General features: G+C 52.4%; 1 protein-coding gene across 9 annotated transcripts in view; it reads right to left on the minus strand.

Annotated features, from left to right (window-relative positions):
• TEAD4 (TEA domain transcription factor 4) overlaps positions 1-27,179 on the minus strand; it is a 63,294-nt gene that overhangs the window by 17,822 nt on the left and 18,293 nt on the right. For 3 of the 9 annotated variants that reach the window (XR_013967313.1, XM_080812070.1, XM_080812069.1), the window contains exons 2-5: positions 16,955-17,209; positions 4,705-4,769; positions 4,199-4,261; positions 454-582 (exon numbers count right to left, since the gene is read on the minus strand). Coding sequence is in view for 7 of the 9 variants with exons in the window: in XM_080812070.1 (XP_080668196.1) it covers positions 454-582; positions 4,199-4,261; positions 4,705-4,769; positions 16,955-16,961 (264 nt within the window). In the remaining 2 variants the exon portion in view is untranslated. Of the gene's footprint in view, positions 1-453; positions 583-4,198; positions 4,363-4,704; positions 4,770-13,592; positions 13,663-16,954; positions 17,210-27,179 lie in introns of those variants that run through there. The other 6 variants (XR_013967314.1, XM_080812071.1, XM_080812073.1 and 3 more) reach the window with 4 other exon arrangements.

Genomic DNA, 27,179 nt, shown 5'->3' on the forward strand with positions numbered 1-27,179 from the left:
AAACAAGGGTCTGTGCCTGAGCATCAGCTCTCTGAGTGGCAGGAGAGCAGTGCTAAGTGCCTGTGGGCCGAGTGGTGGAGGGCTGCTCAGGGCTGCACTGGTGCTGCACCGAAGCCTCAGGCTTCAGCTCCCATCCCGGAACTTCAGCCTCCTCATCTGTCAATCAGGCCAACTCTGTAAAGCTACCCAGTTGGCCGGCTACTGGGGGCAGCTCTGCCTCTTGTGGAAGGCCTGCTGCGTCACTGGCAAGGCCCCCAATAGGCCAATGCCAATGCCAACAGAGCCGTGCCTCAGCGTGGCCCCTCAATCCTTGGTCCCTCCTTCCTCCTGGTTCTTCGGGCCTGGGAGGACTCAAGAGAAATGGGGCCTGGCCAGTGCCTCCAGCTCCTCAAGATGGGAAGGAGTGAGAAGAAGGGGCTGGCTCGGCCTCTGGCTCCAGGCAGCCCCACTTACCCCTGAGACTGCTGGGTGGCCTGGGCCCTGGGCGAGGGCCATTTTACTGTGGAAGGCTGTGGCGGAGATGGCCTGGGCGGGCGACATGGGAGCCATGCTCTGCAGGGCCTTGTCCTTAGCTGCCTGGTCCTGGGGAGACATTGGAAGGGAGGGCCTCAGCAGTGGTCACTACAGCAGGTGTGGGCAAGGCGGGGTCCGGACTTGTGCTCAGGGAAACTGTCCTGCCAGTGGCCAGCGCCCTGGACAAGGCCCTGGGGGACCAGGCTCACGCCCCTGCAGTGCTATGAACTTGGTCTGTGACTGAGCACAGGTCACTTGGTTCCTCTGATCAGTTTCCTCCTCTGTCATGGAGCAAAATACTTGTCCAGTCTGTTTCATTAGAGTTTAAGGGCCTTGGGAAACCATGTGCCAGACTGTGTCTTCACGGGGACACTATGAGAAGCCTTTTAGTCCTTGCTTGCCTCCACGCCCCTGGCAGCTGGCATGGGACCTGGCTCATGGAAGAGATACTACATAAATATGTCAGAGCCCTCCTCAAACAGACAGGAGTCCTCTTCTGCAGCCACACGGACTATCTGCAGGCATGGGACGGTCTCCTACGGTCCCACCTGTCCCAGTCCTGCCCCATGGGTCTCCCCTTGCACTGTGGATGCCCAAGGCACCCCCGCCTTTTATGTGGCAGGTGTCAACACCTGTTACTTCCCCTCCATGGGTCCAAAGACACCAAAGAACAGGTTCGCCCTGCACAGGCTCTGAACTAACAAGTGCACAGGAAAGCATCTGTAAGCACGTGCAACACTGGCGAGGACAGTCACAGTAATAACATGTATGCGTGTGTAAGCCAGCAGCTCCGGGCCAGAGCACCCCAACCCCACAGGTCTTCAAAATGATGACGTGTATTTCAGTATTTCTGTATTCAGTTTTCTGTACTTCAAAAAGCCTAATGGGAACTGTGTTTTTGTCCAAAATAAGACCACATATAGACTAGAATGGCAAGTTTTATTCAGTATGTGTATCTTAACTGAGGCCAAGAGACTGGATTATGTCAACTCTGTCTTTATGATGAATATTTTTAAATGGGAAAAATAAATTAGCCGTTATCTGGTAATTAAGATGGTAGACCCAGATCTGTCCCAAGTCCCAGACAAGGGAGAACTGATGGAGGCCCTTGCCACTCCCAACACTCCCCCACGACAGTTTCCCTCGGCTCCCACAACAGCCCTGTGAAGCACGCACCACCGTGAGGGGACCAGCGTCCCAGCACCTCAGGACTGTGGAGCCAGAACTGCAGAGGCCCTGCTACCCGGCCTCGCCAGGACCATGTGCACTCATGTGGCACAAGATGGCCCAGAGAAGGTCAAGAACACGACTTCACTTTGATTCTGAACATCAGAGTACTCCTATGAGGCTGGCAAGACCGGCAGGATCCCCATTTTAAGAGGAAGAAAACAGAGGCTCCGAGAATTTAGGGCACTGACCGTGGCAGTGGCTGGCCCGAGAGCTTGGTCCAGGTTGGCCTCTGCAGGCCCAGGGCAGGGGACGGGGGAGAGAAGGGTACACACAGCACAGAAGGCACAGGAGACCGTTCTGAGAGGAGGGCTCATCCTCAAGCCATTGTCCTTTCGGGTCAAACCTGGGCTTTGTTCTCAGAGGCTCTCGATAACCAAAGAGGGAGCTCTCAGCATAAGGGGGCCTCTTCCCAAAGACACGTGCACCAAAGTCAGGAGAGAAAAGCCAAACGCACCAGGCCAGCCGGCCCAGGCCTCTCCCTCCAGGAGGACATGTATGATGCAGGAGGCCGAACATTCAGAAAGCCCGTGGACCTCTGTGGTTAACAACTGCCCCGTGAGGCCAGAGAGCTCCATCCGCTTGATGTCAGCAACTTACGTCCCTTGCCGGATAGCTGATCTGAACAGGTGACCGGGGCTCAGGAAAGCACGTTGTCACCAGGGTGGAACAGGAATCAGGGCAAAGTGGGAAAGATGCTATGGGGCGTGACATCAGTGCCCAGGTTACAAGGCCAGGGAGACACTGAATTTGGGGACTGGAGGGGACCTCAGACACCACCTTGCTTCCCCTTGTCATTTTACATCTTAAACTGAACAGAGCTCAAGGAGGGCCAGTGACTCACCACACCCCCGTGGCACAAGGGCAGAGCCAACTACACCCAATCCGGAGTCCTGGGGGATTTCTACCAAATAAGAAGTCTGTCCAGGGAGACAAATTATGCTGGGTCCCAGACCCCTCTGAGAATATGATGAAATCCTCAGACCACCTTCTCCAAGAAAACGCACGCACACAAAGATCTGCGTAAGGGGCTCGTGGTTCCCCTCGATGTCCGTCCAGTGGTCTAGCAGAGCTCTCCCCAGCTTCTAAATTAGAGTCTGTAGACAAAGGTAGCAATTCCTTGAAGCAAATGTGGGCCATACAGATGGTCCCCAAGGGAATTAAAAGTTTCCCTCAATGGCCATAAACAGAACACTGGAAAGTCTCTTCTCCATTCTGGCTCCCTGCCGGGGTCCCAGCAAGTCAGAGGCAGACAAGAGGGGGAAGTAAGAGCAAGCTGGACTTCAGACCCCGGGGGGTCTCCAGGAGTATGTGTGCTCGGCCTGAGAGGGAGGGAGCGACAGCTGAGGTCCAGCCAGCTGTCCAGGGGACAGAGGAGTGAGGTGCTGGGCTGCAGCTGTGGGGGCGGGGGACAGCTGGGCCGAGTGGGCCATGGGGCGCGGCTTCCTGAGAGATCCCACCACTCGTTCAGAGCCTCCAGCATCAGGATCACTGATAGCCAGAGCCACAGGGACCTGCAAGCTCATCTAGTGCAGGTGTTTAATTGGGCTCTGAGCTACTTTGGGGTTCAAGAGCCACGGGGCCTGAGAGGTGGATAGGAGCAAGGGGTCTCTGGCCTATTCCTCACCAACATAGCTTTGACCAGGGCAGCTCCTGTGATAACGTACTGGTGTGATATTCTGTTTGGGGAAAAAACAAAAAGGGCTGAAAAAAAAGTTTATTAACTGCTGGTCTCAGTCTGACACCCCTAAACGTCAGCTCTTCCTGCCTGGTAGCTGGGCAAGCTCCGCTACAAACCCCTGTGGGACAGCGAGCTCATTCCCAGCTGGAAGTCCCTGAAAGGGTCCCCTGACTCTGGCATCCAGGAGGCCTGAGTTCTGTGGGGAACTTACCGCCCCAAGGGGTGTCCTGTCAGCAGCGGGGCCTCCCCGGAGCAGTCCCCTGCTGGGGACTGCTCTGGCAACTGGGGACTGGGGACTGTCAGGTGGGGCTGATCTGGGAAGGGGAGAGAACCAACCATCTGAGAGTGGAGTGTGGGGGGGGCACTCCCCCAGCTCCCGGGGAACAGCCACCCCACCCCCACAGCAGGGCCTCCCAAGCTTGTCCACCCCCACCCCACAGGCTCAGGGGATGGCACTAAGGGGTCAGGGCCTCCATGAGGTCCTCCAGGAATGGGGCGTGGAGGGCAATCCCGCTGTGACCTGGAGAGTAAATTGCCCTGGAAGGGGGATGCTGCAGGGGCTGGGGGTCACACACACACACAGCTCAACTGTCATTCCCGGTGCAGACAAGAGCAGTTACAGGCTGAACCCCACTCTTCTCAACACCAAGAAGCACACTGGCTCTGCACACCAACAGCCAGTCCCTGAACCCAAGGGGAAAAAGAGCCCTAACTTCTAGGAAGCTGGTCCCACCTATGCCCTCGGTCCTCCTTCCCACCGCTGCTGGTTTGCCTTACCTTTAGCTTGGCCTGGATCTCGCGGGCTTTGCGACGAGCCAGCACCTGGATGTGGCTGGAGACCTGTAGCAAGAAGAGAAGGCTCCTGTCCCTACCTCCCAGGAGGCCTGCGCTCCCCATGCTGGCTCCTCGACCCTCAGCCCTGCACCATCCTCAAGCCACATCTGTGGAATGAGTGAGTGAAAGGGGCAGTCAGTGATAGGTCTTCAGTCTCGCCACATCCAGCTAACCCAGAGTCTGGCGATAAATCAAAGTACAGCGCCAGTCCTTCACTCTCTGTTCTTCCAGTGTCCTGGGGACGGGAGTGGGGGACTTCCTCCCAGCTGATGGCAGCAGGGACTGCAGGGAAACTGAATGGTCTGTAGCACACCAGAAAGAAATAACCCCTCTGAACCAGCCCCACCAAGAAGCCACCCTTGGTCCTGCAGAGGGCCTGGCCCACCACGGGAACAGGCTGGGACTGGGGTACCTGCCCCTGGGACCCACGCTCATCCCCCAGGGCCCACCTGCTTCCTGGTGCGGGTCTTCCCTGTCCGGAGCTTGATGTAGCGGGCAATCAGCTCATTCCGACCTACAGAGACACCAACAGCCTCTCAGCAGGCGAAGGACAAAAGGCAGAAACACGGGAGGATCTGGGGATCCCTTCCCTCACCCTCTGCCCACCTTGAGTGGGGACTTGGGATGAGGATTCCGCAGTTTCCCTCCCGCCCTCCTTGGATCCCAGGGATCTCCCAGCAGCAACAGGTCTTGCTGGGGGACTGGTAACCTGAGAGCAAGGAGGTGACAGGGCTGTGAGCCCCATACGAACTCGAGGAGCCCTCTCAGAGGCCACCTCCTCCCCCCCCACTCTACAGCAGTGGGACAGCTGCCAATCTGTCCTGCTTCCTCCTGGGGCCTTCTGCACACTTGGGAGGCTGCAGGGAAGTGCTTGGACCTTGAAACTCGCCCATGCAGCCCCTGCCCACACAGCTTCCACCACCTCCAGAGATGAGCAGAACCTCATGAGAGGTCTTGCCTTGTCTGCGGGCAGCAGGAGGGATGAGAGACATAAGTGCTGAGACCCTGAGCATCCTCAGGGAAGAGGCCTGAGGCCCTTAACTCAGATCAAGAAAACCGGGGCAGCCCACACCTCCAACTGCATGGCTCTGACCAGACCAGTCACCAGGTTGTACTGAGTGTTCACCACGGGAGCCGTCTCCTAGAGGCCGAGGCCGTGTCTAAGGGACCCTAGAAAACTGTAAGGAGCCACCCACGTCCTCTACTATTGTAAATGCAATTATGAAAGTCGATTCTGTTTTCAAAACAACCACCACACAGCTGAGGAGAGACGTGTGCCCATGATGAAACCCCAGTGCGGGCCACAGACAGTGCGGGCCACCGAACACAGTGTGCTCAGAGCACAGGGGTCAGCTCAGGCTGGGTGGTCAGGTGAGCCTTCTGCTGGACCTTGATCACTGGGTAGGATTAGACTATAAAGAAGGGCATTGGGCTAGGGAGAGGGAGGGCAAGGGGGTTTGAGCAGGAGCTGTCACCTCCCTGGGCCCACTCTGGGGCCAGCTCTGGGGCCAGCAGCACAGCCACCAGCCCGCCCCGTCCCGCCGACCCTTGCTGAGCCTGGAGGGCTGTGGCTCTGAGTCAGGAGGTGCGGGGGGCAGGGGTGAGACAAGTGGGCTGTCCACCACCCCGCTGTAACTGGAGAGCACAGCCAAGGCCAAGCTGGCCCCCCAGATGACCTTTCCCCACTGCCAAAACTGAATTAAGAGGCCACCCTCGGGAGGACTTGTCTGCCAGGAAGACTAGCTGGCCTGAGAGCACTGGACAGTCTGTGTCAGGGGAAGGGGTGGGGGAGGATCAGACCCTGAGGCTATCACCTGCGGGCTGGTCTGCACCTAAAACAGGGATCCGGGGACGCGTCGCTTCTCAAAGCTCTCCGCGGAGAGGTATTCCACAGGCTCCTTTAAACGAATGTCCAAAGATGGCTGAACAGTCCCACACCATGTCTAACGAGAGACACCCACGCTGCAGTTAGGAAACGCTCTGATCACTGGCCAGAGGGTCTAAGTCATCGCCAGAACTGGGAGTTGGGAGCTGGGTGTAGCCCAGTGGCTCCAAAAACAAGATATGGGATCTTGGCACGTCCCATTCTTCTTGGACCTTCACCCAGACTTCCCTTCTTAAACCAAGCCCTTTTAAGGTTCCTCCTCCAGATGATTCTAACCAAACGTTTATAGACTTAGGAAACAGACCTTAACCTGAGCTCAATGAGAGCTCTCTTCAGCTCAGTTTCCTTTCCTGTTAAAGGAAGAGGCCCGTGGGAGTAATTGAGCTCGGGGGCCCAGCCTGGGAGCAAGGAGAAGAGCAGGGGAGGAGGGAGGGTTCCCGAGACCAGGAGGCCGATCACAGAGCTGGAGGGCGCGCTCCAGGGAAGGGTGAGCGGGAGAACGCAGGGGCTGCTGCTGGGAAAGGCAGGGGAATCGACTGTTTGTATTACTGGAAAGGCTCTGGTCAGCAGCAGGCTATTAGTAGTCAAGCTCTGGGAGAGTCAAGTTATACGTGGATTGTGCACTGTGTCTGTGCTGGGGGTGGGGGTGGGGTAGAGGTTGTTCCCTCTAATGCCCACATTGTTCAAAGGTCAAATGTATATCTGGTATCTAGCCACTTCTCACCATCTCACCCTCCATGGTCCGAGCTCCCATCCTCTGTGGCCTCAACTCTGACGACGGCCTTCTACCTGGATCCCACGCCCTCAGCCTATTCTTAACACGGCAGCCACAGCAATCCCGTGGCTCAAACAGCCTCCAATGGCTACCCATCTCGCTCAGATTGCAAGTGTTCAAGCCCCTGCAATGGCCTGGAAGGCCCCGGAGCCTGTTCACTCCATCCCCACAGCCGCTCTGACCGTGCAGCATCTTCCACTGGGTCTCCTGGTTGTTCCTGAGACGTGCCTGGCCCGCTCCCACCTGAGGCCCCACCTGAGGGCCTCCGTGTGCCGCGTTCTCAGCCCCACCGCACACGGCCCACTCCCTCACTTTCCCGCTCTGGACGCCTTCTTTGCTTAGGTGCCTCTGTCTTAGAGACAGCTTCCCGAACTCTCTGCTGACGGCTGACGTCAACCCACATCCACCCCCCTGCAACGACCTCGAGTCTTTGCTGTTCTCCCCAGCACCTTCCGACACACCACAGGATCTGCTTGCTCACTCAGAGCACCACCCCCCACCCTCACCCCCAGCGGAAGAAAAGCTCCTGAGAACAGGGGGTTTTGTCTGTTTATTCACTTGTCCACACCCAACACCTAGAACGCTGCCTGCCGTCTTCTGTAGTGGGCTCCCAGTAAATACATGTTAAATCAATGAGAAGGGAATGGTGAGAAGATGCTGACCAGATGTCCCACAAGGCATTCTGGCCTATGACAGGTAAGGTACACATTAAATAAAAGCAAATCGCTTTTTACTTCCAATTAGTTCAACATAGCTGTTAAAGTGCTTCCTTATTCCAGCCTCATTTCATTTAATTTGATTTTATTTGCAGGAGCAAATCCCGATTTCTACGGAGCCTGAAGCATCTAAAACTTGGGAGGCTCTCTTTGAGAAAAAGAATTTAACGTATAAATGCAAAGTAAGGTAAAGATCGTTTCAGGTTAAGATGGACGTGTTTACTCTCTTGACCGGAGCAACTGGCTTCATAGGTGTGTGTACATCTGTCAAAACTTAACCAAACTGGCCGCTTCAAATACGTACAGTTCACCGTACGGCAATTAAGCTCCAATGAAACTGCTTTACAAACAAACAGACTAGGGGCTTGGAAGGGGGATGTGCAACGGATGGTCCTGAAGCGTGAGCCTCACGGACCTCCCTCCGGCCTACAGGAAGGCGGGCAACCGCGCCTGGTACCAGCCAAGGACAACCGCACCTGGTACCAGCCAAGGACACTGAAGCCGGAAGATCCCACCCCGAGCACCTGCCCGCAGATCTGGCAGAACTGCCCAGGCCAGCGGCACCGAGAGTGCAGGACACTGAGAAGATGCTCAGTTACCAGCACTGCCCTCTGAGCCCGGGCACAGCGGCCCTTTCTCCACAGCACAGGAGCAGGAGCACCGAGGGAGACCAGCAGGGGCTGAGACGCCTACTCCAGACATCAGAGATGCCAGGAGCCCCAGGTCATGGAGACACAGCCCCCTCCTAGTCCCACAGCGCCCTCTGCCCTCTGCTACAGGGCTCAGGAGCTCTGCCACCCCACAGGCCGTTTTTGGGGGCCACAGGAGCCAAACCCAACTCAGCTGTCAGTGTTTTTCCAAGTTGGGCATCTTCTCTTCCTTTTCTCTGGCACAGCACCCCCATATCAGGAACAGCACCCCCCTTTCTCTGGAACAGCACCCCCATCTCTGGAACAGCACTCCCATCTCCGGAACAGCACCCCCCATCTCTGGAACAGTACCCCCATCTCTGGAACGGTGCCCCCCTTTCTCTGGAACGGCACACCCCCCATCTCTGGAACAGCACCCCCATCTCTGGAACAGCGCACCCCTTTCTCTGGAACAGCACCCCCCATCTCTGGAACAGCACCCTCCCACACACCAGCTCATCTCAGGCCGTTATTCCACCCAGTTCTGTTCTGCTGACCAGAGGTGATGCCAGGGTGGAGAGCACCCCTCAGCAGGAGTGAAGTGTGGGCTCTCTGTGGGTGTGTCAAGCCAAGAGGGGCCAACCAGCTTCCTTCCTGCCAGCAGGGTGCTCCAGAGGCCACCCGGCCACACTGCTGCCACAGGGCCAGCTGGCCTCTAATCCAGGCTTTATTTACACTTATGTGGGGAGTTGCTACCGCTTCTCTCGCTCTCGTAACAAGAGCGACAGTCGTGAACATTTACTGAGCACTTTCGTACAAAAGGACCTGTGCAAATACACTGTTCACTGGGACAGTCGGATCCTCGTCCCCCTTTACAATCCTCACAGCTGCTCTACGCCACTGCTACTGCCATTGCCTTCTACACACAGGGAAATCGAGCCACATGGAGGTTCAGAAAGCCGTTCAGGGTCACAGGCCAACAAGTGGTGGAGACTGAAACCCATCCAGTCTGGTTCCAGAGCTTGTCTCTTCAGGACCGCAAGGCATGACTTCTACTTAACATGGAAGTGAGAGCCATCCTCTCTCAGAAGCGAGGGCCAGACCTGGTGCCCCCAGAGGTCTGATATAGCCTAGGGAAGAAGTAACTGTGGCCCAGAGAGGGGAAAATTCAAAGCCACATGGTTTGTTAAGTGTCCCAGGTGCCACGAGAACATACACTTCTAAGGCTTCATGACGGTGCTAGGATGGCCGCCTCCCTAGGCGGGGCTGGGAGCTGCCTCCTCAAGACATCATGGGGCTCCTCCCTCGGACCAATCCCCACCTGGCTCTCTGCAGGAAGCAAGTCCTTGGCTATGTCTGACTGCCCCTCGCCCTGACCCAGGTCCTGGACCCAGGTCCAACTACTGGGACCCAGGACCCTGCCCACTGTTTTCACTCTCACGGACTGTGCTTACCCCAGCTGACAGACACCAACATGCTGTGGATGGTGTAGATATCAGAATGCCACAGTCAAAGGGAGAAGGGGAGAGAAGCAGGGAGCATATGCTCAGAGGCAGAGCCCTGAAACCACACGGCAGGCCAGCAGGGAGCAAGGGCAGTTAAGAAATGAGTGCAAAGTCCAGATGAGTTAGTGGGAGGGAAAGAGACCCACATCCTTGTCCCAGCTCTGTCATCTGCTGCTCGAAGTCAGGCCAGTCTTCTCTCCTCCAGGGTGGAGACCACATGCTGGGGTAGTGGGAGGCCAGCCTGGACCTCGGCGGGGCCAGTCGGGCAGCTGGGCATTACAGTGTGGCAGGTGGCCTTGGCCAACCTCAGAGAGGGCCTGGGTGTGGCTGGAAAGGACGCCCCCGCCAGACTGTGGCCCATCTGTCAGAAGACATGTGTCCAACAGCCCCAACTCACACCCACGGCCCCACCCCACCATAGGCAAGGACAGCCGATGGACAAAGGGGAGCCTTGGCCTCACCACAGGCTTAGGGTGGAGCCTCCCCAACGCAGGGCCCATGCGGCCACCACCACTTCCTCCTAACCCCACACTCGACGGCACACATGCCCACCGGCCGCCCCAGGCTTCTCACTGGCCACACACTACCGCTGACATCGTTATCCCACCGGCACAAGCCTATCTGGGACGGGCCATTTCTGCATCTCCTTCTGCCTGTATTGCCTCCCCTGTCTGCACCAGCCCTCCCTGGGGCCATAAGTACACTAAACAGCATCGAGGACGTAAAGCACCTACCGCCTAGCGGAAGGTCAGCAAAGCCAGCCGCTACTGCTTTGTTGCTCGTAAGGTCCTGTTACAATGAAAGCTAGGAGTCCAAAAGTGGAGAAAGTGCGCGCCTGGGTGGCTAGTGGGTTAAGCCTCTGCCGTCAGCTCAGGTCATCATCTCCGGGTCCTGGGATCGAGCCCCACATCGGTCTCTCTGCTCAGCGGGGAGCCTGCTTCCCCCTCTCTCTCTGCCTGCCTCTCTGCCTACTTGTGATCTCTCTGTCAAATAAATAAAATCTTAAAAAAAAAAAAATGGAGAAAGCTGAGAACCTGAGGACAGAGCCCCCCACTGAAAAGACGACGGACATGCACACACCGGCTTTTGGCTTCCCAGAGGACCCTCACGGGAGCAAGCCCTCCCGTCCTCCAGGACCACCTCTAATCCCGATGGCCTGGGGGCCTGTCTGTCCAGGGATCAGCTGAAGCTATAAACACCTGCAGCCGGAGGAGAGGCTATTTGTGGACAAGAAACTTCTGCCCGCAGCCTCAGAAGGCAGAGATTAGGCCTGACATCTGAGCTCGAACCACTGTTGTCTCTGCAGTGCTCTGAGGCTTCTGGTGAAATCCCACCCCACCTTGAAGGCCACCGCCCCAAGATGTAGCCCCTGATCCCCACCCAAGTGGGTGTGCTCACTCCCACCTCCAAGTCCCGGTGCACAGGGGTCCGTGCCTTTCTCGGACTCTTTGGCTGAAAGTCACTGGAGCTCCTGCCTTCCTCTCTCCCTAAAATTCGAGCTCTTGAGGACAGAGGACACGTCCCATTCAGCTTCACACCCCACTGCTGCACACCGGATGTGCCTCCACGTGCTCTCATCCCTGTGGCAGTGCTGAAAAGATGTTCAACGTCACTAATCATTAGGGAAATGCAAATCAGAACCACAAGCTACCACTTCAGAACCACAAGCTACCACTTCACACCCACAAGGATGACAATTCAAGCACAAACCAACCAACCACAAGAAGCAACAAGTGCTGGCAAAGAAGTGAAGACCCCGGGACCCTTGCTCTCTGTTGGCAGAACATAACATGGGGCAGCCGCTGGAAGATGGTCTGCTGCTTCCTCAAAAAGTGAAGCGCAATTACCCCGTGTTCCAGAAATCCCATCTCTAGGTATTTTCGCAAAAGAATTGAAAGGAGGACTCACATACCCGTACACACGTGTTCATAGCAGCACTAGCCACAACAGGGGAGAAGAGGAGACAACCAAGTGTTCACCAAGAGCTCAACGGATACACAAAACATGGTGTATCTGTGCAAAGGAGTATTACTCAGCTATAAAAAATAACGGAGTCCTGACCCAGGCCCACAATACAGGTAAACCTTGAGGACACTGTGCTAACACAAACACTGTATGACTGGCTCTACCTCCATGAGCTACCACGAAGAGGCAAATCTGTACAGACACAACACAGAAGAGAGCTTCCCAGGGGCTGGGGGACAGCGGAGTGGACACGGAGTTAGTGTCTAAGGGCCACAGAGCTTCAGTTTGGGGTGGATGAGAATGTTCTGGAGATGGATGGTAGTGATGACAGGTGCCACAAGATGAATTTTACGCCACTGAACTGTGACTTAAAAGGGTTACAGTGGTAAATTTTCCTTGGTGTCTATCTTCCCACAATAAAAGAAATAAATAAATGGAACCAAAACCAGACAGAAAGGCGACATTATCATCATTGCCCCTAGCTTCACAAATGAGGAACTGAAGCTGAAAAAGGTTAGACCACCAGCCCAAGGCCACATGAGCTCCTGGCACAGACCAGGTGTGAACTGAGGGTCACGCCATCAGGCCTCCAGAATTTTGAAGTCAGTGTTATGAGCCAGAGTGGGGAACATGGAAGGATCTAGAAACCACAGGGCAAGAGAGCAAAAGGCAGTGGAGGAGCTCGCTTGGTAAGAGCTGCTGGATTGCTAATGGCAACTAGAAGCCTGGGCCACAAGGCACCCAGGGAGACAACAGAGGACGCAAGGAGAGGAGATGCAGAGAAAGGGGATACACCAGGAGAGCTGGGAGACTCAGGAGCATGGTGGGCAGGAACGAATGCATGCACAGAAGACAGAGCCAGCCAGCCCTCTTGCAGACAGAACAGAGAAGGTAAGAAGGAGCTGTGAGGGGAGGGAAAGACAGAGCGTGCGGGCAGGTGGGGGTGAGAAGTTGCCCTACGCTCACCTCTCCACCACCTGCCCACAGGGCCAGAGGCCAGGCTGGCCAAAGGAGGTCAGAACGACCAGCGTGGCAGTGCCAGGGCGAGGGTCACAGAGTGACAGAGCAAAACTGAAGGCAGCCGTGGGCAGTAGCCGGCCAGCAGCCCTGGTTGCGGGAGCCCTTCCACAAGCGTGGGAGGCTCGGCTCAGAAATAACAGGCGCTAATCTGTCCTGCAGCTCCGCATGTTATCTGCATGTCTGCTGGCCCTCCTCAGCCTGTCCCGCGCTGGCTGTCCTGGGGCCAGAGCCAGGAGCAGGCTGAATCCCTGTCCTGTGTTGAGGTCTAGACTCCTCCTCGGGGCACCCGACATCAGCCTGCTCTTCTCCCTGCCCAAGGCCTCTTCCTGCCTGCTTGTTCTCAGCTCCCACCCTGTGTCCCGCTGGGCTGGCCCACCTACAAAAGGACCGATGGCCGCTGACTGCAGGAAGTGGGGTGTGTACAGACCGGGCTCTCGGGGGTGCAGAATGTGGCTAGGGCACTGGAGGGTGGCAAGAGTGGGTCCCCCGAGGGAAGATGAGAAGATGGAGGAGAAGAGCCAGAGCGAGACAAGGTCTGAGTCAGCTTGGCAGCTTGTCCCTCTTCCTCCACCTCCCGGGGTCCCATCCCACACACCGGGCTGAGCTCAGAGCTATATATACCTCCCAGCTGGACGGCAGCCCCTGCGGAGGGCCCCTTCACCAACTCCCTGCGCGGTCCTGCCCTGGCTCAGCCCCCGCGCCTGGTAAGAGGAGATGGGGATAAGCCAGTGTCTGGACCCCAGCAGGATCTGTGCTCATGAAGGACAGGTGCCCTGGGGGCTGGGTGAGTCATTGGACACTGAGAAGCAGCCTCCAGTGGCCCTGCCCGGAGCCTGACCCACCTGGAGCCCGGGCCAAGCCAGGCCAAGCTGGAGGCGGGGGCAGGCAGGAGAGGAGCAGGAGAGGCACCAGGCTTCACTGAGCGCACAAAGGCCACTCGGGGTGATGGGGGAGCACTGTGCCTGGGAGCAGGGAACTGCTTCTAGCCTTTGCTCTCCCACTTACCACCTGAGAGAATCTGGGAGAAACTCTTGGCTTCTCTACGCATGTAAAACATTAATCCTAACCCTAACCTAACCCTAACCCCAACCCTTGAAAAGATCGAAGAGCTAGAGGACATCAGAGGCCACTGACAGTTCCTGTCTTCTTCCGCATAATTAAGAGGCTCCTGGCCCCTGCCCCCCTCCCCTCTCTTCCTCCAGGTCCTCCCTTGTGTGATCCCCCCACCCTTTGCCCCTCCCTGTGTCTCTGCACAGGCGGAGAGCCACAAACGGGACAACAACATAGCCAGGACAGTTTGCCAAACACCATTTTCATCCTGCTCCCCCGCCACTCAACAGCTTCCCTTGGGCCGGACAGAACTTCGGAGGTCTGCAGGCTTGCACTTCCAAACTGGTTCAGTCACAATCGTCTGCCGACTGACAACAAAGTCTCTTAACCCAATTCCTTTACACGTGAAGTGGGGAGAGAAATATGTACCCATAACAAGTAAATAAAACTACGTACCCCGCAAATGTCTACCGCCAAGTGAACAGAGAAACACAATGTGGTCTATCATACCACACAACGTTAGGAAGTTCTGACTTGGGCCACAACACGGAGGGCCCTCCAGGACACGATGCTAAGTGAACTAAGGCTGTCACAAAGGGGCAGATGCTGTCTGATTCCACTTCTGGGAGGTCCCTACAGCAGTCACATCCACAGAGACAGAAAGCTGAGTGGTGGCTGTCAGGGCTGGGAGGAGGAGGGAATGGGAGTTAGTGCCGAGTGGGGATGGGGGCCTCAGGAAGATGCAGAAGTTCTGGAGAAGGGCGGTGCTGGTGGCTTCACCACAACGTGACTGTCCTTTATGCGACTCAACTGTACACTTAAAAATGGTGAAAAGGGTAAATTTTATGTAATGTATATTTTACCACACACACACAGAGACATCTCAGCATTCAGAGTCTGGTCCACACCGGCACTCCAACAAATGTCTGCCGAATCTGCCACGTTCTGTCATCTCCCCAGCCCCCCGGATACCGCAGCACCCTCGGCTCTCTCCTTCTGCTGAACACCTCTTGGCCCCTTGTGTTTGCCAGAAAAGTTGCTCCTTAAAGCACCAGGATGTATGCTGCTTCCCAACAGGAGACCCAGACAGCTCTCCAGCTAAACGTTTTGTCCACATCTGCCCTCCCCACCCCTTCTCACCTTCACACCTCAGCTCTGCATCAGGACCCATCCCATTCTCCACCAGAGTAGTAGAAAGAGCCAAAGATACTGGCTCTCCATTCCTCTCCAGCTCCAGGGCAACAACCTATGTAAAGCACTTGATCCCACACCTGGCACCCCAACCAGGTGCCCCATACACATCAGCAGTCTTCTCCACGAAGCTTCCACAGGGGCCAGAAGTAAGAAGCAACCACCAGAGCAGGAAGTGGTTAGAGCAAGTGTGGTATTGGGGGGGGGGCGCAACACAGGGCACAGATACCCACAGAAATCAGAGAGACTCTGTGCGGACCCAGCAAAGCCACAACAGTGGGGCTGGTGAGGAGAGAGGCATAGTTACAACCAGAGCCTGAGGACAAGACCCAGAGTCCAGCTAGCACAGACCTTGTCTCCCCAGCAAGTAAAAGAAAGAGAGGAATCACTGGCTTTGCAGGGAAGGCTGCAGCTAAAGGATGAGTACCAGGGGCTGTGAGAACCCCGTGGTTCCCCCAAGATGGTAACAAATTGGACACATGTTCGTTCTCACTGAACTAAGTTGAAGAGTGTCCGCCCAGAGCTCCTGTATACCCAGAACCCCAGAAGTGCCCTTATTTGGAAACAGGGTCTTTATAGTTGTACTAAGATGAGGTCACACGGGATTAGGTGTGACGAGTATCCTTATAAGAAGAGGCAAGGACACACATGGAAGACGGCCATGTGACAACAGAGTGGCAGCAGAGTCACAGGAGTGATCCAGCTGCAAGCCCCATGTAGACCCCAGCTTCCCACTCTGGCTTGTGAGCAACCACCAGAAGCTAAGAGACTGGAACAGACCCTCCCTCAGAGCCCCCAAAAGAAACCAGCCTTATAGACACCCTAACCTGAGACTTCTCCTGAAATAGAAAATACGTTTCTGCTGGGCTATGTCACCCATTTGTGGTCATTTCCTACAGCAGCCCACGAAGACGAATACAGCCAGCCCCCATGAGCCCCTCACACAGCGCACTTCAGACAGCTGACAAAGTCTCTGTCTTGGGAGACCAAAGGGGAACCAGCACTGCATGGGGGAGAGAGAACCTCAGCGGAAACCCCTGGGGGTGGATGCCTGGCCTGGAGCCATCTTGTTGGGAGCCAGGGCAAGGCCCCCTGTTGTCAGAGGACCCGCCAGTTACAGAACCCCTCCCAGTGCCTGCCTCAGCCCCGTGTTTCAAGCCGGGGGTCCTGGGGATGGAGGCCTGACTGGGGTCTTCCGACAGCTATTCAGTTTTTGGTTTTGTTCTACTTTCCCACGTACCCTCTCCTCCATCCAAAGGTCAGCACACCCCCAGGCAGACTGCTTTGTTCTTCCTATGTGGCTACTGGACATGAAGGATCTCTGTATGTTCCACATTCTCAGCCCCTCCCAATGACCAAGCCTTTCCAGGTGACCCTGAGCCAGAGGGGACCTTTCCTGAGTGAAGGTCTATAGCACCCTGCCTGCCTCTCTCCTGGGACACCCCACATCTGCCTTATAGCACGGCTCTGTGTGCGTTCACCTCCCCCAACCCTCACCATGTTGTGAGCAGGGGCCAGACCCTCCCCACCCAGGCCTGGCACACAAGGTTCACGGCTGAGTGTGTGCATGAATGAGGGAATGAATGAGTCCAGGAGCCAACTTCATAACCTCCCTTCACAGCCAAGAGTGGGGAGCTGGGAATGAGGGGACATTTGCCTGAGGGGCAGCTTATGGGATTTTCCCAGTCCGCTCTGGGACGATGGGTTGGGGGGTGTTCTTCCCTTTCCCAAGGCTTCTACTACCACAGCCTCTCACCCAAAGGCTTCTCCTCACACACCTTCCTACGCCTTGGGAAGCCCAGACAGAAGAAAGCAGTGTCTGCCTTAAATGCCCCACTGGGGCACTCCCCTTCCATTACTTGGAGAAGCCCGAGAGTCCTGTGTCCCCCTGTGCCTAGGCCCAGGTTCCAGAACTGAACCGTGAGGGCAGGGGCCTGCCACCCTGCCCCAAGAGGCTCCTTACCGTACATCTTGCCCTCGTCTGACAGGATGATCTTGCGCCGGCCACAAGGCGGGTAGATGGCCAGGGCCTCCTGGAAGCTCTGCTCGATGTCGGGGCTCCACACTCCCTCCGCGTCATTGTCGATGGGCTTGTCCAACGCCTGACTGCCCCCAGAGACGTTGCTCCCCTCAGGGGAGTTAGAAGGGCTCCACTCGTTGGAGGTAATGGTGCCGGCCTTGCCCTCCAAGGCTCCGCTTGGAGGAGCGCCCGTTGGACCTGTTTGGGCAGAAACCACAGCATTGGAGGGAGAACTATACGGCCATGGGACGGGACACCCCGGGAAGTGCCAAGCCCGAGAATCAGTCGCTCTTCCTTGTTCGGCCCCCAACAGCACAGGAGCTCGGAGGGAAAAGGCCAGGGACCCAGAGGAAAGGAGTGAAGTGAAAGGTCTGGGAGGATCAGGAGGCCTAGAATCTCGGGCAGGTCATTCCCCCGTGTAGACCCCAGCTTCCCACCCTGTGGCCCAGGCACTCTCGGAGCATAGCTCTAAGAATCCAAAGACAGGGCTGAGAGGTAGGAGACAAGGACCAAGGACCAAGAGATGTTCTGACATCAAATCAACAAGGGGCAAATAGGATGCAAATTATTGTGCACTGTTTGTAGAAATGTAAAGTGTAACCACTACGGAAAACAGTATGGAGGTTCCTCAAAGAATCCATGAAACCACCGAGCAAGCCAACAATTCCACTTCTGGGTATATATCCAAAGAAAGTGACAGCAGGGTCCTGAAGAGATATTCGTACACCCGTGTTCACAGCAGCCTTATTCACAATAAGACAGATGAATGGATAAACCAAATGTGGTATACACACAAAAGGGAATATTATTCAGCCTTAAAAAAGAAAGAACAGTCTGTCATATGTTACAGTGTGGACGGACCTTGCGAATGTTACGCTGAGTGAAAAAAGCCAACCACAGAAAGATAAATGCTGTATGACTCCACTTATAAGACACATCTAAAGTAGTCAAAATCACAGACAGAAAGTAAAATGCTGGTTCCCAAGGAGAGGAGGAAGTGGAGAACTGTTGCTTCATGGGTATACAGTTTCAGTTTTGCAAGATGAGAAAGTTCTGGAGATCTGCTGCACAACAACATGAAAATTAACTTTTAATATTACCGAACTGATACACTCAAAAATGGTTAAGATGATAAATCTTGTATGTTTTTTACTATAATTAAAAACTTGTATTAAAAAAAAAAAAGATACAAAATAAAATGCAGGTTACCAGGCTCCTATTCTATCCTCAGCTTGGGCTCTTTTAAAAGGAAGATTTTAGGGACGCCTGGGTGGCTCAGTCATTAAGCGGCGGCCTTCAGCTCAGGTCATGATCCCAGGGTCCAGGGAACAAGCCCTGCATCAGGCTCTCTGCTCAGCAGGAGGTCTGCTTCTCCCTCTCCCACTCCCCAGGCTTGTGTTCCCTCTCTCATTTTGTCTCTCTCTGTCAAATAAATAAATAAGATCTTTAAAAATAAACAGATAGGGGCGCCTGGGTGGCTCAGTGGGTTGAGCCGCTGCCTTCGGCTCGGGTCATGATCTCAGGGTCCTGGGATCGAGCCCCGCATCGGGCTCTTTGCTCAGCGGGGAGCCTGCTTCTCTCTCTCTGCCTGCCTCTCTGCCTACTTGTGATCTCTGTCTGTCAAGTAAATAAATAAAAAAATCTAAAAGTTTGCAGATAGATAAATAAATAAATACATAAAGGGAAGATTTTAGCCCTGGGAGATTCTCACATATGGGGGCTACAGCAAGGGTGATTTGCTGGTGTCTCCAGAAGCTGACAACACAGCGCTGCGCTGCGCCACCAGCCCGAATATAGCCTGGGAGACTAAGTGCCTGCAGCCTGGCCAAGTTCCTTGCAATCTCTCCTCCCTCCGAGGTTGTATCCCCCCACCCCACCCCTCACTCAGCTCCTCCTTTTCCTTCACTGTGGACATTGACTATACTGACCCTCATACCCACCTCTTTGTGAAGAACTGTGGGGTATGTGGGGCTTCATGTACAGGGAAGGAAAAGAAAGTGAAGAATGCTCTGGAAGTCTTCTCTCAGAGCATCCTAGAGGTGACAACTATTGCTATCTTTCTCTCTCTAAAATACATAAAATCTTTAAAAAAAAAAAAAACTTTTACTTTGATGGCAACAGAGTAGATAAGATGACTTGAAAACTCTCACTCTCTAAAAGAAATTTAGAAATGATAAATAAAATATAACAAATATAATACTTTCAAATGTACAGTTGTCTTCAGAAGAAAGTAAACACCTAGAGGTTCCCAAATGAAAGAATCTGTAAATGAGCCATTACTACAATAGCCCTGGGAGGCTGCAGGTTTGTTTTGTTTTGTTTTGTTTTGTTTTTTATTTGACAGAGATCAAAAGTAGGCAGAGAGGCAGGCAGAGAGAGAGAGGAGGAAGCAGGCTCCCTGCTGAGCAGAGAGCCCGATGAGGGACTCGATCCCAGGACCCTGAGATCATGACCTGAGCCGAAGGCAGCGGCTTAACCCACTGAGCCACCCAGGTGCCCTGGCTGCAGGTTTTAATAGCTACACAGATGACAGCTTAGCCCTGACAGATATGGGGAGCTGGAACTTGGAATCATACCTCAATCCTCATAGAAAAGGAAGAATACTGACAAAATATGACCAGGAAGATTATCTGTCTTGGCCTAAGTCCTAGGTAAAAAAGAGTAGAGAGGGGAAGAGGGGAGGGGAAGAGAAAGAAAAGGAAAGGAAAAAGAAGCAAAGAAAAGAAAATGAAAAGAAAAAGAAGGGGACGCCTGGGTGGCTCAGCTGGTTAAGCAACTGCCTATGGCTCAGCTCATGATCCCAGAATCCTGGGATCATACCCTACATCTGGCTCCTTGCTCAGGGGGGAGCTGGCTTCCCCCTCCCTCTACCTGCTATTCTGCCTGCTGGTGCTCTGTCAAATAAATAAAATTCTTAGAAAGAAAGAAAGAGAGAGCGAAAGAAAGAAAGGGAGGGAGAGAGAGAAAAAGAAAACTGTCTTTCCTAAATATTTGTAATTGAAGGACTGCCTTGATCTTAAGTGGATTTGAGATTTGAATTTTACCTTATGCAGGAATTCCCAGCCAATTCATAACAATAAATAGTGGTCCAAGGGTGCCTGGGTGGCTCAGTAGGTTAAAGCCTCTGCCTTTGGCTCAGGTCGTGATCCCAGGGTCCTGGGATCAAGCCCTACATAGGGCTCTCTGCTCAGCAGGAAGCCTGCTTCCTCCTCTCCCTCTGTCTGCCTCTCTGCCTACTTGTGATCTCTGTCAAATAAATAAATAAAATCTTAAAAAAAAAAAAATAGTGGTCCATGGCTGAAAAATCTCTGACAGTCATCACCCACATTACAGAGAATTCCCAAAGAGAAAGCCTTGCTAAAAAAAGATCTCAAAATCCAAAGTTGCAATATTTAAGAAAGAGGAAACAGTCTACTCTGATCAATATTCAACAGGACTAGAGCCCCAAGAACTAGAGATAACTGAACTATCAGATAAAAATTATTATAGAATGGTATTTAAAATAATTACTGACTTAAACAAAGAATTGGAAACATGAGAAAGAATTAGACACTATCAAAAAACACAAAGCAGACTGGAAAAAGAACCAAATAGGACATTTAGAAATGAACATTTTAGTTCCTGGAGTTAGAACTCAATGGTTTTACTGAGATAAATAGCTCATTAGATAGAGCTAAAGGAAGAATTAACAACCTGGAGGATGGATATGAAGATATTACTCAGAAATATTTTTTTTTAATGATAAAGAGCAAGGACAATAAAATAAGGCAGTTCAACATAACTTCAGTTAGCATTCCTGAAAGACAGAATACACAAAATGAAGAACATATGAAAAGATAATGGCAAGGAAACTTTCCCGAAATAATGAAATAGATGAATCTCCAATTAAGGAGCTATACTGAATCCTAATGAAGAAAAATTCAAGTAAAATCAACACACACTGTAAGGACACTGCAGAATACCAAAAACAAAGAACAGATCTTAAAAGCATCAAGAGTAATGGGACGCCTGAGTGGCTCAGTTGGTTAAGCGGCTGCCTTCGGCTCAGGTCATGATCCCAGCATCCTGGGATCGAGTCCCACATTGGGCTCCTTGCTCGGCAGGGAGCCTGCTTCTCCCTCTGCCTACCATTCTGTCTGCCTGTGCTCGCTTGCTCTAACAAATAAATTAATTAAAAAAAAAAAAAAGCATCAAGAGTAAAAAAAGACAAATTACCAAAAAGGAAGAACTATGACATTAACGTATATATGGATAGTGGACTTCTCAACAGTAACATTAGAGGACCCAAGGTTATGTCTCCAAACTGTTGAGAGAAATATAACTGTTAACCTACAATTAAAAGCTGAGCCAAAATATCACTCAAGAGTAAACATTAAATAAAGGCATTTTCAGACAAAGATGGAGAAAATTTACTACTAACACACCCTCACTAAAAAAGAAAAAAACAGGAAAGGAGGGGTTTTTTAAAAGGAACTTCTAGAAAAAGAAGACATTATACACATGGAAGAGGGGTGAACAAAGTAGTGGTAAAAATAAAAGTCAATCTAAACAATATTAACTCTTGGGCGCCTGGATGGCTCAGTTGGTTAAGCGTCTGCCTTCGGCCTGGGTCATGATCCTAGGGTCCTGAGATCAAGCCCCGGGCGTTGGGCTCCCTGCTCTGTGCGGAGCCTGCTTCTCCCTCTCGCTCTGCCGCTCCCCCTGCTTGTGTGCTCCTGCTCTCTCTCTGTCAAATAAATAGATAAAATCTTTAAATAAAAATTAACTCTATAAAAACAATTAACAATGACCATGACCAAGTCTGGTCATGCAACACCCACTTGTGCACACGTGCACATGGAAGGAAAACCATGTTTCTAACCCATAACATGGGAAGAGGCATTTGCTAAAACTCAAGACCCAGTCACAATAAAAACGCTTAGCAAACTCTAGAAACAAACTTTCTTAATGTGACAGAAGATATCTTCCCAAAACCCACTGTGATGTTATGATTTACAATAAATTTGTATTTGGTCTTTGCCCTGGTTTCTAGCACAGAGTTCCTAAAACCCTTGGAATTTCCTAAGTGGTAAGAGCGATAAAGGTGTCTTATTATATGAATGTGGTGACTTTTGGAATGCAGCTAAGGATGAGGGCTGGTGGCCAGGAGAACCAACCGTGTAATCAGAGGGTTGAACCTTTAGCCCCACACCACCAGCTCCCCTCCCAAAAAATCCAGGGAAGGGAGAGGGACTACAGGTTAAACTAATTGCCAGTGGCCAGTGATTTAATCAATTGTGCCTATGTAATGAAGCCCATAAACACCCAAAAGGAGAGGGCTCAGAGAGCTGGTGAGCCGGAGAACACATGGAGATGCGGGGAGAATGGTACATACTTGTAGGGGGCTTGGAAGTTCCACACCCGTCCCCCAACCTTGCCCTATGCCTTCTTCTATCTGGCTGTTGCTGAGATAAAATAATCATTTCATAATCTACCAATAATCTAGCAAGTTAAGTGTTTCTCTGAATTCTATGAGCCGCTCTAGCAAATCAATTAAACCCAAGCAGGGGTCACTAGAACCTCCAATCTTGCCACTGGTGTCTGGGGTTGGTGGGCAGTCTTGTGGAACTAACCTATGGGATATGACTACCTCCAGGTAGACAGTGTCAGAAGTGGACTGAATTATAGGACACTGGGCTGGTGCTGGAGACTCACTGGTTAGTGTGCGGCTGTCGTCCCCCCACCCCATCCCCACTCATACCCACACTGGAAATGGTGACCAGAACTTTTACCTGTGCAACTCTTACTGATTGATTAAACACTGGAAGCATTACCTTTAAAGTCAGAAATAAGATAAAGAATGCCACTTTCAACATTTATATTCACACTGTAAAGTCTGGTTCTACCAAGAACCTAGCCAACACAGTCCTAGCCAACACAGTAGGATAAGAAAAAGAGATGAGAAGATTTGATGAAAAGAAGTAAACTGTCATTATAAGGCATTATGATACAAGACTGAAAGGATCTGAGAAATTACAATTACATTCTCTCATACCAGAAATAAAGTACTAGACAATACAATTTTTAAAATATTGCATTTAGAAACAAAGTCATTATTTACCTACTGATTAACAATAAATGAGGCCTTTACAAAGAAAACGGTAACTGTTTTGAAAGACATAAAACATCTAAATAGAAGGAGAGGAAATTGTGTTCATGGATGGGAAAATATCACAAAGATGTTGAATCTCTATCCAAAAAATCACAAATTCAATGAAATTATTATTAAAAATGCCACAAGGTCTTCCGCGGAACTTAACAAGCTGACTTCCAAATTATGAAGAACGAAGACCACTCTCAAGTTGTCTTAATCCACTCTTTACTTCTCCTTCCTTCTCTTTCACAAGACCATTCCCTAAGTGCTTTCTTCAGGGCTCTGTCCTGACCTCCCCTTTTAAACCTCCATATATAACCCCTGGGGTTCCCCACCCATGGCTTACACCCCCACTGTGTATTTTTGACTACCAAATCTGTATGTCTGTCCTTCCTGAGTTTAGCTACATATGGTGACTGCTTACCAGGCAGCTCCAATCAGACTTCTCAAAAGCTCCTCAAATTCAACATGTCTAAAATCAAATTTTCAGCGGGACACTGAGTCCTGAAATGACACCACCAACCGCCCAGAGGCCAGAAACCTAAGCATGTATTTTGACTTCTCCCTCTTATCTCCCATAATTAATAACCACATCCTCTCTCCAGAAGGTCTTCCTGAAACCCCGTCTTTTCCATCTCAGAGCCCTAACCCAAGCCTTTGCTAGTGCTTCCCCCATGACTGTGCCAACCCCATGCAGACTGCGTGATCTCTCACTGCAGCCACAGTGAGTTTTCTAGAATACAAATGTGATCATGGGATTCCTCCACTTAATCAATGGCTTTCCCTGGGCCTTAGATAAAATGACATGCCCCATGACAGGATTCTGTAAGGCTGATTCCTGCTCTCCTGCCACACCGCCAGGCATCTGCACCGTCCTCTTATACTCCCTTGGTTGTACCAAGGTCCAGCCACAACATCACTTCCTCTGGGAAGACGACCCAGATCTCCAGTCTGGATTAGACCCCCTCCTCTGACCTCCAGCAGCTCCCCATGCTTTCCATATCTGACACCCCCCTCCAAGGAATGACTGGCCTCCTTCACGGTACCTCAGCTTTCATGACTTTCTCTACAAAGTCCTCAGTGCACTACACAAAGCTGGGGAACAAATAAGGAGATATCTGCTAAGTGTCCTTTGTGAAATAATGATTTCTCTGTGGGGAGAATGGACTGTTCCATGTTTAGTGTCAGGAAACCAAAGAAAATATCAGTAAATGTCTGGACTTTGGCACACCAGAGAGAGAGCTTGAGTTTTTGGAGGTTTGTAAAATGAAAGTGTGATGTCTGGGAGTTAAGAGACTGATTCTGGTTCCAGCGTTACAAGCAGCCGTGACCATAGCCAAATTGGTCCATTTCCTAGTTTGGGATCTAAGGTCCTTTCTGTCCTATGGTGTCTGTTGCTCACACTCCCTGTCCAGACCCTCCACTTCCTCTGGGAGCTCTCCTAAGTAGCTTTTACACATACCACGCAGACTTTCACCTGGGGCTTTGTTCAAAGAAGGCTATAGAACTGATCTGCCATGGCGAGATGTCCCATATGCTGGTCAACAAGATCAGATGTTAACTAGCACGGGGCCTGACACAGTCAGTGCTCAGTAGGATCTGTATTGTCACCATCATTACCTACAAATAATGCCTCACGGGAAAGGTCTAAAGTCCTAAATGGACCTAACAGGCACATATATCTTAAGCCTTAGTGCCTAGTACTGACTAATGTTAATTAAAAATATTAATACTTAAGGTCTTGTATGTCCTGGCTTTAGCCCAGACTCTCTTCGGAGACCTGGCACTGAACACAGATGAATACCCCCCAGCCAGGCAGAGGGTGGCAAGGAGGCCAGAAAGGAGGGAAGGAAAGGAGGGAGGCCTAACGTCCCTGATACCACATGAACCTTCTGGGTACTAGAGTGTCTGGGCCCTTCCTTCACCCGAGCTGAGCTAGACCAGCTGCTGAAGTAAGCACCTTCCGTCCCTGTAGAAGTCAGGCCCAGGGCAACCCAGCGGACCACCAGACCCGGGGAGAACCACAGATTCATGTCAGACCCATGAGGTCTCTGAGGACTGTACTTCATGTTTCCAAGACTGGGTCCATTCCAGGGAAGCAGGGCAGGGGGTGACCCAAGACCCCAGGCCACAGGATTTGCTATTGAAATGGAGTTGCTCCTAGCCCTGTGTGGCCCTGCTGCCCCCAGGCCAAAGCTCTCACTGGCTGGCCTCTCCCCGCCTCACCACCCACGGCCCCAGGCCTGGCAGCTGCCTCCCCTAAGCACACCTCCCACACAGCCTAGGCCTGCAGCTAGCAGAATGGAGGGTAAGCCAGCACCAGCCCAGAGAAGGATGCCCACTCCTCCTACTTCCCCAAACCCTCCACAATGACCCCCGTGGGCCTGCCAGGACGAGAGCGGGAGGGGAAGACAGATGGCATAGTTAAGCCTGGGCCACGTGCCATGAACAGAGGAATAAAAATAATCCTCGGCTTGGCTTCCGGGGCCTGGCTTGGAGGCCTCTGGTTCTGTCCCCAGCCCCACCCAAAGCCCACCAGATGGCCCACCCAAAGCAAACTCCAGGCTCAAACAACACTCAGCTCCACCCTGGGGTCCCAGATGCTAGTTACTCAGGAATTTTCAGAAAAATTAGAACTTACAGGCTTTTATTAACATCTTTTTAATAAGAAGAACGATAAACTCCTCAAAAACACTTTCAGGACAGGAAGGGAACCATGATCCCCAGGTTATAAAACAGAGAAACCAAGGCTGAGGGAGGGCAAATGACTTGCCCTGAGGAAGCAGCAGACCCAGACCTCATCCCCTCTAGTCCCATCCCCTGCCTAGTCCAGAGTTGCATCGTCAAGACTTCCATGTCCTGCTCCCAAAGCCCACCCCTTCAGGACCCTTCCAGGGCCACCAGTGATCACCAAGCTTGACCCTTCCCCCACCAGCCGCAGAATCCCCAAGATGTAAGTCTGCACAGCAAAGCGGCTGGTCTGTGTTCACCTGCTTCCCTCCCCGGAGCTGCCTGAGCACACGATTATTTCTCACACATCAGCACCTGCCCCAACTCTCCTGGCTCGATGTCGGGAATTTAGGTAGATGTTATCCTACTTTACATATGATCAGTTATCCCGCTGATTCCCTTTCCTCCATCAGGAATCTACCACTCATTTCCTTTTACCACAAAACCTTTTTTTTTTTAAGATTTTATTTATTTATTTGACAGAGATCACAAGTAGGCAGAGAGGCAGGCAGAGAGAGGAGGGAAGCAGGCTCCCCGCTGAGCAGAGAGCCCGATGTGGGCCTCGATCCCAGGACCCTGGGATCATGACCTGTGCTGAAGGCAGAGGCTTAACCCACTGAGCCATCCAGGCGCCCCCCCACAAAATCTTTTAACTTGTTGAGGGTAAACCCATGTTATAACCTCTTCCCTGTGCTCCCGACCCCAAATCAGAAATGATGGACTGAAACTCAGAAGGTTTCTCAGACTCGGCTGGTGTCATCCGGTGTTAGGGAGAGATGGTTCAAAAGGGGCCTGACTCTCCTGCCCAATTATAGGTAGCAACGGTTCTCTCTGTCCCTCCTCTCCCAGCTCACATTCCAAGAGCTCTGGGATCCAAGTAAAGGTTCCAACTATATCAGGCTCCTCATGACCTGTGATGTCTCAGCATCTGATGCTTCCCCCCTGGGGCCCTCGGAAAGAACAACCACCTTCATCCCAACAGCTCCTTAACTGGGAAGCTGGGAGGAAAGAGAAAACAGGATTTCCTTCCAGGGGATCCATTCTAATCTTCCACTACAGGAGTCTCAAAGGGATAAAGACAGAGGAGGCATGGGGAGTAACTAAAGTAATTCAGGGTGGGAGCGGGTCCCCTTCTGCCTCAATCCTGGAACATGAGTCCTTCCGGCTGGCAGACTTATCTGCAAGGCTTGGTTACCAAGGCAGGTGGAGTTACAGCTCCGCACCCTAGGTGCTTTGCCCAATCCAGTAGAGTTGCGGCCACAGACCATCTCCATTGGATGGAACGTGGCTCTCCAGTATCAACAC

This window comes from Martes martes (assembly GCF_963455335.1).
Source record: "Martes martes genome assembly, chromosome: 8".
NCBI lineage: Eukaryota > Metazoa > Chordata > Mammalia > Carnivora > Mustelidae > Martes > Martes martes.